The sequence below is a fragment of the Dendrobates tinctorius genome, unplaced genomic scaffold (assembly GCF_039654945.1).
Source record: "Dendrobates tinctorius isolate UK_male_01 unplaced genomic scaffold, ASM3965494v1 ptg000035l, whole genome shotgun sequence".
Classification (NCBI taxonomy): Eukaryota; Metazoa; Chordata; class Amphibia; order Anura; family Dendrobatidae; genus Dendrobates; species Dendrobates tinctorius.
Genome location: NW_027361703.1, coordinates 66,536,421 through 66,553,637, shown reverse-complemented (window position 1 = coordinate 66,553,637; position 17,217 = coordinate 66,536,421). Strand labels below are relative to the sequence as shown.

At 42.1% G+C, this 17,217-nt stretch overlaps 1 protein-coding gene across 2 annotated transcripts in view; it reads left to right on the top strand.

The window, feature by feature from the left end:
• PRKAR2B (protein kinase cAMP-dependent type II regulatory subunit beta) overlaps window positions 1–17,217 on the top strand; it is a 146,335-nt gene that overhangs the window by 49,484 nt on the left and 79,634 nt on the right. For both annotated transcript variants that reach the window (XM_073573573.1, XM_073573574.1), the window contains exon 2: window positions 13,849–13,884. In XM_073573573.1, coding sequence (XP_073429674.1) covers window positions 13,849–13,884 — 36 coding nt within the window. The remainder of the gene's footprint in view (window positions 1–13,848; window positions 13,885–17,217) is intronic.

The following is a 17,217-nucleotide window of genomic DNA, read 5'->3' as shown; positions in this document are numbered from 1 at the left end:
GTGGACTGCGGCGGACAGGTGAGTATACGTTGGTTTATTATTTTGCATTATTTCTAGGAGACAATGGCATTGGGGATTAGACTTTAAGGTGAGTATAATTTTTTTTATCTTTATTTGAATGTGTATGTAATTACTTTTTTTACTGTGAGCACAGGAGCAGGCTGATGATACTACTTCTCCCATAAGCGGCCCCTACTGTTACTGTTATTTACTGTTATCAGTGACCGCAGATATAGCCTGATGGCAGCAGTAGTCTCATCGGCCCACGACAGCTTTTTACCGCAGGTCAACGCTGTGGGTCACAGTCAGCTGCGGGATAACGCTGACATCTGACAGCGTGATCCCACCGCGCCGTGACCGACAGTATCGGTAACGTTATCGCGGGTGAGTTTCAGCTGCGGGATGACGCTGACATCGAACAGCATGATCCCACAGCGCTGTGACCTATGATCTTACCTGTTGTAATGTTACTACCGATAAGAACCACCGCGCCTGTGTTTCCCACGCTATCACACAGATGACGGCGTGGGAAACACCATAGAAAGACTAGACGCAATGCAAAAACTCAGCAAATCCGCAAACATTTTTATACCTGCATTTTTGCTGTGGATTTGACTGAAGTCAATGGGTGCGGAAACGCTGCAGAAAAAAAAAACGCACTGCAAATATGCACAGAAATTTACTGATCATGTGCACAACACTTCAAGAGTGTCATGATTCTATTGTGTTTTTGGATAATTTCCATCCTGAAAAAAACGCAGTAAAAACGCATCGTGTGCACATATCCTTACTGTTTTGTTTCTGGTGGTGGAAAAATCATTTCTTCCTGTATGCTAGAAATTACAACCTGTTCTCACATTCCTGCGGCCGGGAGTTGCGGAATTGCCGTGGAAATATCTGTGGCAGTTCCGCACGTGTGCACATAGCCTTAGACTAATCATCCTAGCCACATCATTTCCTGGCAGCTTTTAAAATAATTTTTTCTTTGAAATGTTGAAGCGATTCAGAATTAAACACAGCTGAAATAACGCATCCAGTGTCTAATTCAGGTTGCTCATAGTTAGGGCATCATGATTGTCATGACAGGTTCCTTTAAAAAAAAAACAAACTCTGTGGTGTTAAAAACCTTGATTTGCGTTATAAGTTAAATTGCCTTTATCACTTCAATCTCTAAAAAAAATTCACCATTAAATGGTTTAATGAGGAAATAAAAGTGATTCTAGCAATGTAATGTGATGTTAGCAGCTAATGTTTGTATTAAGAGGATCTGCAGCAGCTGAGGTGCTCAGAATGAGGATCTGCAGCAGTTGAGTTGCCTATAATGAGGATCTGTGGCAGTTGTGGTACCTATGATGAGAATCTGTGGTAGCTGAGATGCCTATAATGTGGATCTGTGGCAGCTGATGTGCCTATAATGAGGATCTGCAGCTGCTGAGGTGCCTATGAGGATCTGGTGCAGCTATGGTGCCCATAATGAGGTTCTGTGGTCTACCCTCGCCTACTGTATCCTCACCCATCCCGTTGTAGATTGTGAGCCCTCACGGGCAGGGTCCTCTCTCATCCTGTACCAGTCGTGACTTGTATTGTTTAAGATTACTGTACTTGTATGTATTATGTACACCCCTCCTCACATGTAAGGCGCCATGGAATAAATGGCGCTATAATAATAATATGTAGTTTGTATTTGTCACGCTGTGATGGTCTTCGGTAAGGGAGGGGACCTCAAACTGTCCTTGGAACTGGGACCCTAACTATCCCTGTCCCGGGAGTACTCTTGAAGTTAGAGAGGCCCGGGTCTCTGACCTTGCTATGCTCCTATTAAACCCCAATCTGTCCCCTCTACCACCCCATGAGGCATGGGGCAGAAATGTAATGTAAACAAGACACAAAGACAAAACAGGGATGACAGAAAACCTTTATCATACAAAAGCACAAACCAACAATAGGGAGGAGGATAGGGACTGGGAGGAATAAACTAAATGGGGACCAGGAGATAAACACACACATACTACAGCAAACCACAGATAACTGCTATATCAACTCAACTCCAACCACTTAGCTTTAGCAGTCAAGCCAAGAAGACCAGTCTTTCACCGGCAAAGACTAAACGCCCAGGGCCAGTATATATAGAGGGAATACATGATAAGCAGGTGCAGCTGAAAACAACTAGGCTGTATGGTCTCAAGCTAGCATGGAATGAGTCCTTAACCCTGTCAGCACTGAAGGAAAAGCAGCCCATTTGAAATAGGACATGAATCACACCATCTCTAAAGAAGAGTGCGATTCATTACTCAACGTGACTGTCTAACCCCAGATCTCTCAGGGGGACGTGACACCCTCATGAGAGTATTATGTACAAAATATTTATATTTTGATGCTGATTTCAAAGTCATTGACATTTTTTTTCTCATTTTCCCTCAAGAAAATCAACATCAGCAAATGTACCCCAATATCCAGAAAAATAAGATTTTCCTTCAAATTGTTTAGGTAATTTTTCACCAATTACAATAAAGTTGTTTGAAGCCACACTTATCAATGAGGAAGTTATTCAGGAATAACCAGTGCGTTTCCTTCCAAAAACAGCACCACACTTGTCTACAAGTTGTGTATGTTGTTCTGCACTTTTATTATGTGCAATTTTTGATGCTTGGGGGAATGTAGCTTTTTGTGGTTTGCTCAAGCCTACATGTATCAGCTGCTTAAAGGGGTAGTCTCATCTTGTACATTTTTGTCATATAGAAGTTGCAAATTCCACTGATCAGATGTATCTTGGGTACGAGGGCCTGATGCTCGCCGCTCATAGCCCAGAGATGGACATAATACCCAATGATTTGTATAGGAATTGTGACTTAAGGTACTGTCACACTTAGCGATGTACCAGCGATCCCGACCAGCGCTATGACGCGGTCAGGATCACTGGTACATCGCTAAGTGGTCGCTAGTGAGCTGCCACACAGGCAGATCTCACTAGCGACATCGCAGGGGACGGGGGTCGCTACTTACCTGTCACACCAGGCGATCCTGCGTCCTCCCGCCCGGCTCCATGCGTCGCTCTTCTTCACAGCAGGAAGCTGACGACGAGGAATGGTCCTGAACATTCTCGCGCGATCAGCGATAACCAGCGGGGGAGCCGGTCGTAGGTAAGTATCAGACACAGGGATGTCGCTAGCAATATCGCTATAACGTCACAAGTTATAGTGATATTGCTAGCGATATCGCTTAGTGTGACAGTACCTTAACTCTTAAAAGGGAACCCAAACGCTATTAACCAGCAGATATAGAGTTAATCTGTCAGGTAATAGAGTTCCAGTGTTGTCTGACCACCTTAGGGCAGTTTCACACGTCAGTGGCTCCGGTGCGTGTAGTGACAGTTTTCTCACGTACCGGAGACTCTGACACATGTAGACCCATTCTTATGAATGGGTCTATGCAGATATCAACGTGTTTTCACAGACCATGTGCAAAATACGCTGACATGTCCTTTTTTGTGCGACAGCACGAATCACACGGACCCATACAAGTCAATGGGTGCGTGTAAACACGTACTGCATACGGATCACGTCCGTGTATGATCCGTGTGCGTCAAAAGCTTTGTGAGTGATATGTATTCACACGGACACCACACGGACGTGACACATGGACAGCACACGGATGTCACACGGATGGCCTACTTATCCACACGGACACGGATAGCTCCGGGATCGTTTTCTCCGGTACCGGAATTATCTGGATGTGTGAAACCGGGCTTACTGAAAGTGTGGCTAAGGGGGAAAAGAAACTTTTTTCCTCCCAGAAACCTCCGGCTATCAGTCATAGAGACACGCACGGGGCAGCCACAGTCAGCGCTTTGTATACAGTGAGTGGCAGCTGTAAGCATGCCATGACATTGGAAACACCACTCCAGGGTTTTTTTTTGTTTTTTTTTTACTTCACCGCTGAAGTGCTATCACTGTTCCCTGCCCCTAGAAATATACTTACCAGCCTCCGTCTTTTTCTGTTATCGGCACAGCTCTAGACGGTCTCCAGTAGGTTATGGCCTGCCGGATCGCTCCAGTGTTTGCTGTGAGAGACAGAAAAAGGCCCTCATAGACTTACATTGAGAGCTTGTGACCATTCCCTCTGGTTCCCCGTCAGCCACAAGTCACAGTCACAACATGGTGGATCAGGTCAGGAAGAGTAGAAATTGGTGACTGGTAAGTTTTATTGCTCGAGGCAGTGAACTTAGATTAGTGCCATCCCGCCAGCTCTGTAATGAGAAAAAATGCTGGAGTGGGGCCATAATTGACAGCTCGCTCTGCAGCGCACCTGAGAACCATTCTTGAAATCCCATCCACTATGCTGTAACATCTGGACGCAGCACAAGTACGCAGCGTCCAACCCGCAGCGTTTACTGATCGTGTGCACACACCCTAAATCAATTTTCCTAGGATACAAAAGGTAACTTTCTGCCAATATATGTGTCATAGGCGAACTCAGGAAAAAATGTATGAAATGGGGGCACCAAAAGGAAATTTTACACAGGGCACCATTCATCGATAGGCCGGCCCTGGCTAGGGAATGCCATAACCGTTCCACAGATTGCTGTCATTGTGCGGTGCACGCCCTGACGTCGCCATCTCCAGACCACTGCATTTATGCCACAATATTGTTACAGCTTGCCGTTTTCCCACAATTTGTGAGCTCGGCCCTAATCTTTGTCCAAGTGCTCTTTCATATGTAGATGATGAAAAGTGAAAATTGTGCTTATTGAAAGCATCAGGCACCTGATCTGTCGTTTTCTGAAAGGCATCTGTGTAGGGTTTCTTTTTAAAGAACCTGACGTCAGGCCTTATGCTACAAGTTTACAACCTTGCTTGTTTGACTTTGCTCCAATATAAATAATACTGTGTAAATTTATTGGACCAGATTTCTTCCACTAATCCTATTGTTTTTAAAGAAAATATTATCCTTACTTAGTCTACAATGTATGAAATGGCATTTTATTATGCGGCATACGGTATAGATAGTATCATTTCCCCAGTGGTTCCTGTTAATTGCTCTGCTTGTGGACTTGTGTGTTCACTAAAAGACATTAGCTAGCTATCAATGCCACACACTTCTTATAGACTTCCATATTGGTATATTTAAAGGGGATCTGTCACCAGATTTTTGCTGTATAATTTGAGAGCAGAATAATGTTGTAGGGGCTGAGAGCCTGATTCCTGCAATGTGTCATAATTTCAATAAAATCAGTGTTTTATGAGCCAATCATCATGAGGACTAGGCGTCGCCTGCCTCCTAGTAAACTAACCTGTACAATCCCTCCCTCACCCCTTATTAGCAGCTTTCTGTCAATAAACAGTGTACACAGAAAGCTGTCAATCAGTGGTGTGGGCGTGATTATACAGAGCTCAGCATTCACAGAACTGCTAGATCTGCAGCAGAGAAAACTGATCTTATTAAAATGATACCAATCAGCCCAGTAAGTGACACATCACCAGAATCAGGGTTTCAGCCCCTAAATCATGCTGCTCTCAGATTCCATAGCAAATACCTGGTGACGGATTCCCTTTTAAGCGCTACTGTAATTTAATTATGGGACCAGAATTCGTTATAGTTCAGAAATGAGCTTGTATCACGTCTTTCCAGCGACTGTGAGGGTCTCAGCTGGATTATTCTGTAGCCTAATATCTCTTACATTAAATTACCCTTTTCACAGTTAGAGAATGATTACTTTTCCTCCTGTTAGAGAAGTTGCTTTCTCGGTTGTTTTTTTAAATTACCTTCTAATTAAAATCTTTCTATTAACTGTTTTTTTTTTTTTGTGGTCCATTTATTCTGGTAGTCGTTAGAAAACTGAGATGTGATTTATATATTTTTTTGTGTGAATTGGAACTTGAATCTACATATATATATATATATAATGTAAATGCTTAGGAGGACTGTCATCAGGACAATATAGGAATGACCATGGCCAAGTGCCCAGACTAACTTGTTGCATGTAAATGGCCCACACTTACCTCTCACCTGTCCTCCATCATTGCAGGAGACATAATTGCACTTATATTACCGTATTTAACAAGTGCAAATTATTGGTTAATTACATGGGACCCATTTATGTTGTCAATTTCAGCCGCCGTCCTACTGTTGATCGGTTGACGTGACTTACCATATGTTCATATTACATACTGACATATTGATCGGTTGACGTTAATTACCGTATGTTCATATTACATACTGACATATTGATCGGTTGACGTTACTTACCGTATGTTCATATTACATACTGACATATTGATCGGTTGACGTGACTTACCGTATGTCCATATTACATATTGACCTATTGATCGGTTGACGTGACTTACCGTATTTCCATATTACATATTGACCTATTGATCGATTGACGTGACTTACCATATGTCCATATTACATATTGACCTATTGATCGGTTGACGTGACTTACCGTATGTCCATATTACATATTGATCGGTTGACGTGACTTACCGTATGTCCATATTACATATTGATCGGTTGACGTGACTTACCGTATGTCCATATTACATATTGATCGGTTGACGTGACTTACCGTATGTCCATATTACATATTGACCTATTGATCGGTTGACGTGACTTACCGTATGTCCATATTACATATTGACCTATTGATCGGTTGACGTGACTTACCATATGTCCATATTACATATTGACCTATTGATCGGTTGACGTGACTTACCGTATGTCCATATTACATATTGATCGGTTGACGTGACTTACCGTATGTCCATATTACATATTGATCGGTTGACGTGACTTACCGTATGTCCATATTACATATTGACCTATTGATCGGTTGACGTGACTTACCGTATGTCCATATTACATATTGATCGGTTGACGTGACTTACCGTATGTCCATATTACATATTGATCATAGAATCATAGAATCATAGAATCGTAGAGTTGGAAGGGACCTCCTGGGCCATCTGGTCCAACCCCCTGCTCAAAGCAGGATTCGCTAAATCATCCCAGTCAGATGTCTGTCCAGCCTCTGTTTGAAGACTTCCATTGAAGGAGAACTCACCACTTCTCGTGGCAGCCTGTTCCACTCATTGATCACTCTAACTGTCAAAAAGTTTTTTCTAATATCTAATCTGTGTCTCCTCCCATTCAGTTTCATCCCATTGCTTCTAGTCTTTCCTTGTGCAAATGAGAATAAAGTTGATCCTTCTACAATGTGACAGCCCTTTAGATATTTGTAGACAGCTATTAAGTCTCCTCTCAGTCTTCTCTTTTGCAAACTAAACATTCCCAAATCCTGCAACCTTTCCTCATAAGACAGGGTTTGCAGACCGGTCACCATTCTGGTCGCTCTTTTCTGAACTTGCTCCAGTTTGTTGATGTCTTTTTTAAAATGTGGTGCCCAAAACTGGACACAATATTCCAGATGAGGTCTGACCAAAGAGGAGTAGAGGGAAATAATGACTTCACGTGATCTAGACTGTATGCTTCTGTTAATACATCCTAGAATTGCATTTGCCTTTTTTGCTGCTGCATCACACTGTTGACTCATATTCAGTCTGTGATCTATTAGTATACCCAAGTCTTTTTCACATGTGCTGTCACTTAGCCCTATTCCTCCCATTCTATATATGTTTTTTCCATTTTTATTGCCCAGATGTAGTACTTTGCATTTCTCCCTGTTAAAAACCATTCTGTTAGTTCTCCAGTTTATTTAAATCTTTTTGAATCCTCTCTCTCTCTTCTCTAGTATTAGCTATCCCTCCTAGCTTTGTGTCATCAGCAAATTTAATCAGTTTACCCTCAATTCCTTCATCTAAATCGTTGATAAAGATGTTGAACAATACAGGGCCCAGGACAGAGCCCTGTGGTACCCCACTTGAGACATTCTTCCAACTGGATGTGCAGCCATTTACGACCACTCTTTGGGTCCGATCACTAAGCCAGTTATGAATCCACCTAACAGTTGCCTTGTCCATTCCATACTTAATCATTTTTTCAATAAGGATTGTATGAGAGACTTTGTCAAATGCTTTGCTGAAGTCAAGATATACTATATCTACAGCATTTCCTTGATCCACCCAATCAGTGATACCGTCATAGAAGGAAATTAAGTTAGTCTGACATGACTTATTAGTTACAAACCCATGCTGACTCTGTTTAATCACTTCATTCTTATCCAGGTATTGACATACATGTTGTTTAATAATTTGTTCAAAGATCTTTCCTGGTATAGAAGTCAGACTCACCGGCCTATAGTTACCTGGGTCCACCTTCTTCCCCTTTTTGAAGATAGGAACAACATTTGCTCTTCTCCAGTCTTCTGGCACTTCTCCTGTTCTCCAAGAATTTTCAAAGATTATAGAGAGGGGTTCAAAAATTTCTTCTGCTATCTCCTTCAGTACTCTGGGGTGTAATTCATCTGGACCTGGAGACTTGAATTCATTTAGGCTAGCTAAGTGTTTCCTCACTATCTTTCTGTTTATAGATATCCTGGATTCTTCTATTCCCTTAATAGGACAGTGAATAACAGTTGATGTTACATTTCCTTTCTGAGAGAAAACAGATGCAAAATAGGAATTTAAAAGTTCAGCCTTCTCAACATCCTGTCTTACCATTTCATCATTTTCATCCTGTAAAAATCCTATAGCATCTTTGACTTTTCTTTTACTTTTGACATATCCCCAAAATCCTTTATTATTGCTTTTGACATCTCTTGCAAGCCTCAATTCATTTTCAGCTTTAGCTAATCTGATTTGTGCCCTGCAGGTTCTGCAGACAGCATTATATTCTTCTTTAGATATGCCTCCCTCTTTCCATTCTATAAACATTTTTTTCTTCCTTTTTAGCATGTGCTTAAGTTCTGTGTTCATCCATCCTGGTTTCCTTAACTGCTTCCTATTCTTCCCTCTTTTCGGAATTGTTAACAACTGTGCTTTGAGAATTTCATTTTTCAAGATTTCCCATCCTTCCTGGACATTTTTGTCTTTAAGGATATCCAGCCATTGGATCCCTCCAATTCTCTTTCTGAATCCCTTAAAATCTGCCTTTCTGAAATCTAACCTTGATGTCTGAGTCTTCACAGGTCTTCCGCCTCTAGTTATCCAAAATTCTAAAATAGCATGGTCGCTACCTCCTAGGGTCCCAGCCACTTTTACCTCCTCAACCATTTCCTCCCTGTTTATAAGGATTAGATCCAAGGTAGCAGTTCCCCTTGTTTTCTCCCTTACCTTTTGGAAGATAAAGTTGTCAGCAAGAGAGGATAAGAATTTCCTTGACCTGTTAGTTTTGCCTGAGAGAGATTCCCAACAAATGTCTGGATAGTTGAAATCTCCCATGACAACTATGTCATATTTTTTGGAGAACTTGGCCATTTGATGCATAAAGAGTTCATCCATAGCTTCAGCTTGCACAGGCGGCCTGTAGTAAATGCCTACAATGGTGTCCTTTCCATTGTTCTGTCCTTGTATTCTTACCCAAACAGTTTCCACAGAACTCCCAGTCTCTGAAGCTTCAATCTCTGTGCAGATATACGCGTTTCTAACATACAATGCGACACCCCCTCCTCGTTTATCAAGTCTGTTTCTTGCAAATAAGTTGTATCCTTCTAGTCTTGTATTCCAATCATGTGTATTGTCCCACCAAGTTTCAGTGATTCCAATGACATCATATTTCTTTTCCTGTGTTAGTAGTTCCAATTCTCCTTGTTTGTTGCCCATGCTTTGTGCATTAGTATAGAAACATTTTAGTTTGTGATTGGTTTCTCTTTCTCCAATATTTTTATTAATTAGATTCTTTCGTCTTTGTTCTTCCTTTCCACTTCTAATAGCAGAGTTCTCAATAGCATTTGTCAGGTGTATGGCTTTTTCTGGTCTTTTGCTTCCCTTCCCATGTTGTTCTAGTTTAAAGCTCTCCTTACAAGTGTAGCAAGGCGACTTCCAAATACATGTTTTCCAGTCTTCGTAAGGTGCACCCCATCTCTAGCAAGTAGTCCATCGTATAAGTAGTTCACTCCGTGATCCAGAAATCCAAATCGTTGCTGACGGCACCATCGACGTAGCCAGTTATTCACCTGCAGAATCTTATTCCACCTCCTTGTTCCATGGCCATCCACTGGGAGGATGGAAGAGAAGACCACCTGCGCTCCCAGTTCTTTCACTTTCTTGCCTAAGTCTTCAAAGTCTCTGCAGATGGTTTCCAGGTCGTTTCTTGCAGTGTCATTTGTCCCCACATGTAGTAGCAGGAATGGGTAGTCATCTGTAGGTCTGAAGAGTCCTGATATCCTGTCAGACACATCTTTAATTTTTGCACCTGGAAGACAACACATTTCTCTTGAAGTTATATCCGATCTGCAGATAGCGGCCTCAGTTCCTCTCAACAGGGAATCCCCCATGACCAGCACTCTCCGTTTCTTCTTCACAACATTTTTCTTTCTCCATCCAGGAGGACTCTGAAGGCGTACAAGGTTGCTGCTTGTTGGCAAAGTCTTATCCTGATGTATTTCTTCATTGTTTTCCTGCGTGAGAGCCTGGTACTGGTTTCTGAGCAGTATGGGTGCTGACTGCCTCCTGATCCTCCTGCTTCTCTGGGTCACATGTCTCCATTCCTCTGTTTCTTCAGGTGCACTTCGAATTTCTTCTCTTTCTGTAACATGAAGAGATAATTCTGCTCTGTCCAAGAACTCTTCACCTTCCTTAATGATCTTCAACGTAGCTAACCTCTCTTCGAGATTTTGCAACTTTTCCTCCAACAGGGACACAAGCTTGCATTTGTGGCATGTGAAGTTTGGCTTTTCCACTGGTAAGTCTGTGAACATGTAGCAAGAAATGCAGCTCACCAAATGGCTCCTGGCCTCTTCCATCTTGAGATTTCTTAAAAACGATGAAAGATGAGCCCAATTCCTCTTTTCAGCTGCAACGGCCAAAACCCAGTGATCGTTGAGCTCGCGGAGACTCTTCACTTATCCCAGAAGGCACTGGGAATATGCAAATGATCTCCTCAAGACTCTTCCCCTGGTTTTCCGATTTCCTCTTTTCAGCTGCAACGGCCAAAACCCAGTGATCGTTGAGCTCGCGGAGACTCTTCACTTATCCCAGAAGGCACTGGGAATATGCAAATGATCTCCTCAAGACTCTTCCCCTGGTTTTCCGATTTCCTCTTTTCAGCTGCAACGGCCAAAACCCAGTGATCGTTGAGCTCGCGGAGACTCTTCACTTATCCCAGAAGGCACTGGGAATATGCAAATGATCTCCTCAAGACTCTTCCCCTGGTTTTCCGATTTCCTCTTTTCAGCTGCAACGGCCAAAACCCAGTGATCGTTGAGCTCGCGGAGACTCTTCACTTATCCCAGAAGGCACTGGGAATATGCAAATGATCTCCTCAAGACTCTTCCCCTGGTTTTCCGATTTCCTCTTTTCAGCTGCAACGGCCAAAACCCAGTGATCGTTGAGCTCGCGGAGACTCTTCACTTATCCCAGAAGGCACTGGGAATATGCAAATGATCTCCTCAAGACTCTTCCCCTGGTTTTCCGATTTCCTCTTTTCAGCTGCAACGGCCAAAACCCAGTGATCGTTGAGCTCGCGGAGACTCTTCACTTATCCCAGAAGGCACTGGGAATATGCAAATGATCTCCTCAAGACTCTTCCCCTGGTTTTCCGATTTCCTCTTTTCAGCTGCAACGGCCAAAACCCAGTGATCGTTGAGCTCGCGGAGACTCTTCACTTATCCCAGAAGGCACTGGGAATATGCAAATGATCTCCTCAAGACTCTTCCCCTGGTTTTCCGATTTCCTCTTTTCAGCTGCAACGGCCAAAACCCAGTGATCGTTGAGCTCGCGGAGACTCTTCACTTATCCCAGAAGGCACTGGGAATATGCAAATGATCTCCTCAAGACTCTTCCCCTGGTTTTCCGATTTCCTCTTTTCAGCTGCAACGGCCAAAACCCAGTGATCGTTGAGCTCGCGGAGACTCTTCACTTATCCCAGAAGGCACTGGGAATATGCAAATGATCTCCTCAAGACTCTTCCCCTGGTTTTCCGATTTCCTCTTTTCAGCTGCAACGGCCAAAACCCAGTGATCGTTGAGCTCGCGGAGACTCTTCACTTATCCATATTACATATTGACCTATTGATCGGTTGACGTGACTTACCGTATGTCCATATTACATATTGACCTATTGATCGGTTGACGTGACTTACCATATGTCCATATTACATATTGACCTATTGATCGGTTGACGTGACTTACCGTATGTCCATATTACATATTGATCGGTTGACGTGACTTACCGTATGTCCATATTACATATTGATCGGTTGACGTGACTTACCGTATGTCCATATTACATATTGACCTATTGATCGGTTGACGTGACTTACCGTATGTCCATATTACATATTGATCGGTTGACGTGACTTACCGTATGTCCATATTACATATTGATCGGTTGACGTGACTTCCCGTTTGTCCATATTACATATTGATCGGTTGACGTGACATACATCCGTATTACTGTACATATTATGTCCATGTTACTATTACTGCACCACACTGGGGACTAGTCCTGGACTTCCTGTAAGTGCATTGACCCGCGCCCATTGTACTTCCAGTCTAATTTGCATATGATTTCCATGCCATATTTCTCAGGACTCACAAATCAGATCCCCACAAAAATGTCTTATTTTTACTTGGGAACACATGCCTAAACATTTACTATTACTTCTAAAAATGTGACTGCCTATCCCACCAGCATTGCCAGTGCTTGTATTCACTACTTACTGCTCATTGAGTGCTAAGTAGATGGCAGAAGAGAAGACAAAGATGAACCGCTTCTCCTTAGGGTTCCTGTTGCATCTGCCATCCCAAACCAGACCTGTTCCTGTCTGCGAGAGCATTGCAGCAGCAACAATACAAGATGTCACTCCTGTCTCAGGACACTAACTGCCTGACTGCCAGTTGGCGGTCTCGGGAAAGGGCCTGGGACCAGAAAGATCCTCTGGGATCTGCATTCATTGGGGAACCCGGTCTGCATTGTGTGATAATTGTGGGACCTGTAGTTGTTTAGGGTCTATATTTATTCTGTGGTAAGTAGTCATTTAGGGTTTCTGATCCGAGTTCAGTTTTCATTTTAGGTTGTGATGAAGTGGAATATATGTCCTACTTGTGATTCAAATGCCTTTGGTTTGGGGGATGCCCTATAACAATGGGCAGAGCTTAAAGGAATATTCCCACCTCCAAGATCCTATCCCAGTATGTAGTAGGTGTAATAATAATAATATTAGCAAATACCTCCAATTAGAAATGTAGTATAGTTCTTCTGATTCGCTATGTTGCTTACCCCATGTAGGGCATTTCAGTAGCTTAGGTATCCATGGTTACGACCATTGAGAGCTGTCTGTCACTATATGAGTGGTCATAACCATGGATACCAAAGCTACTGCAGTGCCCTGCACATGGGGTAAGTGACATAGCAAATACCTCTAATTAGAAATGTAGTATAGTTCTTCTGATTTGCTAATATTATTATTACACCTACTATATGTTGGAGATAGGATCTTGGAGGTGGGAATTTCATTACTGATTTTCCATACTCCATTGGATACGTCCCTTAGAAAAATACCCAATGAGGGCTCTCTGAGACATTTTCCGATACCCAGGTTATTACAGTTGTATAATGTATTTCTGAGATTTGGAAATAGCCTGTTTATGCCATGTATTCTGTAAGTGCAGTACTGATATGTGCTACAATGTTTCCACAAAAAAAACATTTGCACTGGTACAAGCCATTACTAATAAAGTATAGCCAAGCTTTTAGTTACATGCAATTTTTAATATATATATATTTTTTACAGCTCCTGTCATAAGCCGGTTTTCAAGGCGCGCATCAGGTAAGGACTAAGTACAACTTACATATGAAAAAATATATTTAAGTGTGCAATACTTATTTTCTCAGTAGTTGATCTTTTTTTAATGGCTAGCTGAAAACATGATAATAGCAAACTTACGAATGTATCATCTTCTCTGTTAGCCATTAATGGGAACCTGTCAGGTGATTCATGCTGCCCAAATCGTGGGCATCAAGAATGGCAGCCTCGCTGCACAACTTCAGCCAGGGATATTATTCTCTGAAACGATCCGGCATTTTAGAGAAATATACTCAGACAGGACTTGCCCGGCTCTTCCCAGCGCCACGTTAAGTGATTGACAGGTCTCCCCCTCATGTGGGCACAGAGAGGGACTTGACCTGTCAGTCACATCTATCAGTGCTGCGAAAAGCCAACCAGGGGTCGCATCTTCAAAGTATATTTTTTCTGAAACCCCGAAACATTTCAGAGAATAGTATACCTGATTGCAGTTGTGTAGCCAAGCTCTGATTCCTGCTTCCCCTGGTTCAGGCAGCATGAATCAACTGATTTTCTATCCACTGGCTATCACGGTACAAAGATATATTTTTCCTGACACTTATTTTCATATTGTGTGTAGTTCCATCTCTTGATACATGTGAATGTGTATGTAGTGCTCGCCATACTGTAAAAGTCAAAACTGTGTCTAAGTAAGATTTCTAGATATCAGGGATTATATTCTCTGGCTACAATAAAAATCATGCTGGTGGAAATGTTTCTCCTATCGGGTCCATAATTAAATTAATCCTATCTCTGTTATGTTCTTTATGAAGTTTCAGTACCTTGTGTTGCAGATTCTCCTCCCTATGTGTGATCCCCATTACTAAACAGAACCGCCATTTTGGTGAAGCCTGTATTAAAGCTTTATGACTAGTGTTGAGCGAGCACTGAAATGCTCTAGTGCTCAGTACTCGAATCGAGCACATCAGAAGCTCAGACATGCTCAACTGAAGGAGCCAGCGTAATGGAAGTGAATGATGGAGCATTTTGCTGTAGGACTCCCTCTCCTCTGCGACACCCAGCTCAGGTTATTCAAATGAGATCCGAGCACTACACAATACTTGGCATTGCTTGATTCTCAATATAGCACCCCGATGCTCTATCGAGCACTGCAGGGCACGCTCACCCATCACTACTTATAACTAGTGATTAGCGAGTATACTCGTTACTCAAGATTTCCTGAGCATGCTCAGGTGTCCTCCGAGTATTTGGCGTGCTCGGAGATTTAGTTTCTGTCACTGTAGCTGCATGATTTGCGACTGCTAGACAGCCTGAATACATGTGGGGATTGCCTGTTTGTTTCGGGCATCCCCCCATGTATTCAGGCTGTCTAGCAGCCGCAAATCATACAGCTACCGACAGAAACTAAATCTCCGAGCACGCCAAATACTCTGAGATCACCCGAGCATGCTCAGGAAATCTCGAATAACGAGTATACTCGCTCATCACTAGTTATAACTCAGTGTGTAAAGAATTCACAATGATTAATAAAAATATTTAAGAAGATAATTGTAAGCCTTTTTCATGGATTCCACTTTCTTTGGTGTCTTTGGATCTACCAAAAAATATATATTTTTTCTTTTAGGCTGATTCCACTACAAAGAGTAAACGTAATGCACAGTAATATCAGGATGAGTCGCTGTGAATATACTCCGTGTTTTGTCACTTCTTTTACCCGCTTCAGGCTTTGAAATCCAGGAAGCGGTTGAAAGAATTAGCGTGTTCATTCTTTGGGCGTTACGGAAGCTGCTCATTGTTTATGGGTCAAAATAAGCAAAACAAACATCGGCTGCGGAGCTGCCGCAAAAACGGCTGAAAATGTGATGCAGAAGACCATTCATGAAGAAGACCGCTGGCGTTTTCCTGAAGCTTCTTTGCATTGAAAAATTCCGCGACTCCGGCGTTTTAAAGACGTTGTGTGAACATACCCTGATTGTGAAAAATGTAGTCTTGTTTATCTATTGATTTTTGTGATTGAATTTGACAGGATTCTTTAGGTAGTGTTTAAGAATAGATATAAGAATGGTATGGGTAAGAATGACATTTTTTAATTTTTACACTTCTGGTGTATGATGTGGGATCTTGTATTTTTTTAAACACAATCTAGGGATTAATATTGGTCGTGTTTAAATGATATGAACTTTTATTCAACTTTTATGGCGAAGAAAAAGCAGAAAAAAGAGATAGCGATTGTCTATCATTTTAGGCCTTCCTTACGTACAGTTTTTTTTTGAGGGTTTCTAACCACTGAGTCACAGGGTTTCTAGCCAATTGTAACAACTTCAAGAGGCCTATGGGTGAACATCAGAGAAAAAATCACCATAACCAAAGCTTGCCTTTTTTTCAAAAAGGGAATATGTTACCGGATGTTGGAGGCCTATGAAAATGGCCTGGGTCCGGTCCGATGGGCGGTATTTCTTCTTTTTTCTCCACCCCATCCGTGGCCCCCGTCCGCGATCTTTTCCGGTATTAGAGTAGTTCTCCATAGTTCCGGAACACAGCTAAATACTTCCGGGACATAATGTACCGGCGCATGCGCAGTAATGATTATCGGCTTTGCCCGCAGTTGGGCAAAGCATACTGCGTGAAGCAAGATTGCTTTGCGCATGCGCGAACTATGGAGAAGACATACTCTAATACCGGGGAAGATCGCGGATGGGGGCCACGGATGGGGTGGAGAAAAAAAGAAGAAACACCGCCCATCAGACCGGACCCAGGCCATTTACATAGGCCTCCAACATCCGGTACCGATTCCCTTTAAGTGTCACAAACCCTACAAATGGTACAAAACAGCTAAATCAAAAACTCTCTCTATATAGTCCCAATTCATTATTACGTTTGTTCCTGTTTTTTGGTATTTTAAGCCTAATTTTGAGTCGCAACAAAGACCTCTTTTAATTTGCATTTCATTTTTTAAGTCTATTTTACGTGTTACAGTTACCTATTTTTTATGTTAACCATTAAGGATATGATTTTTCTTTCCAGATGTTTGTAGCTGATTTATCAATTGCAATTTTTTAAAATATCGCTACATTTTTGATAATATGTAGTCCGGTCATCCTTCCCCGGAGAAATTTTTTTGCTCGAAAGATAGATGTGTGTGAGACATTTTAATGGAACAAATGACTTTTTGCGTTAAAAAAAAAGGCACCAAAAAAGTTTAAAGACAAAAATAAACATCATCTAAACATCTTACTACAGTGATTTAAAAGAGCACGCAATTTAAAGGAAAAATGAGATTTCTTTACAGTTTGCCACACATCTAACAGTGCACCAGTTTTTACCCTAATGCAGCATACACTTTATTAATCAACGGGA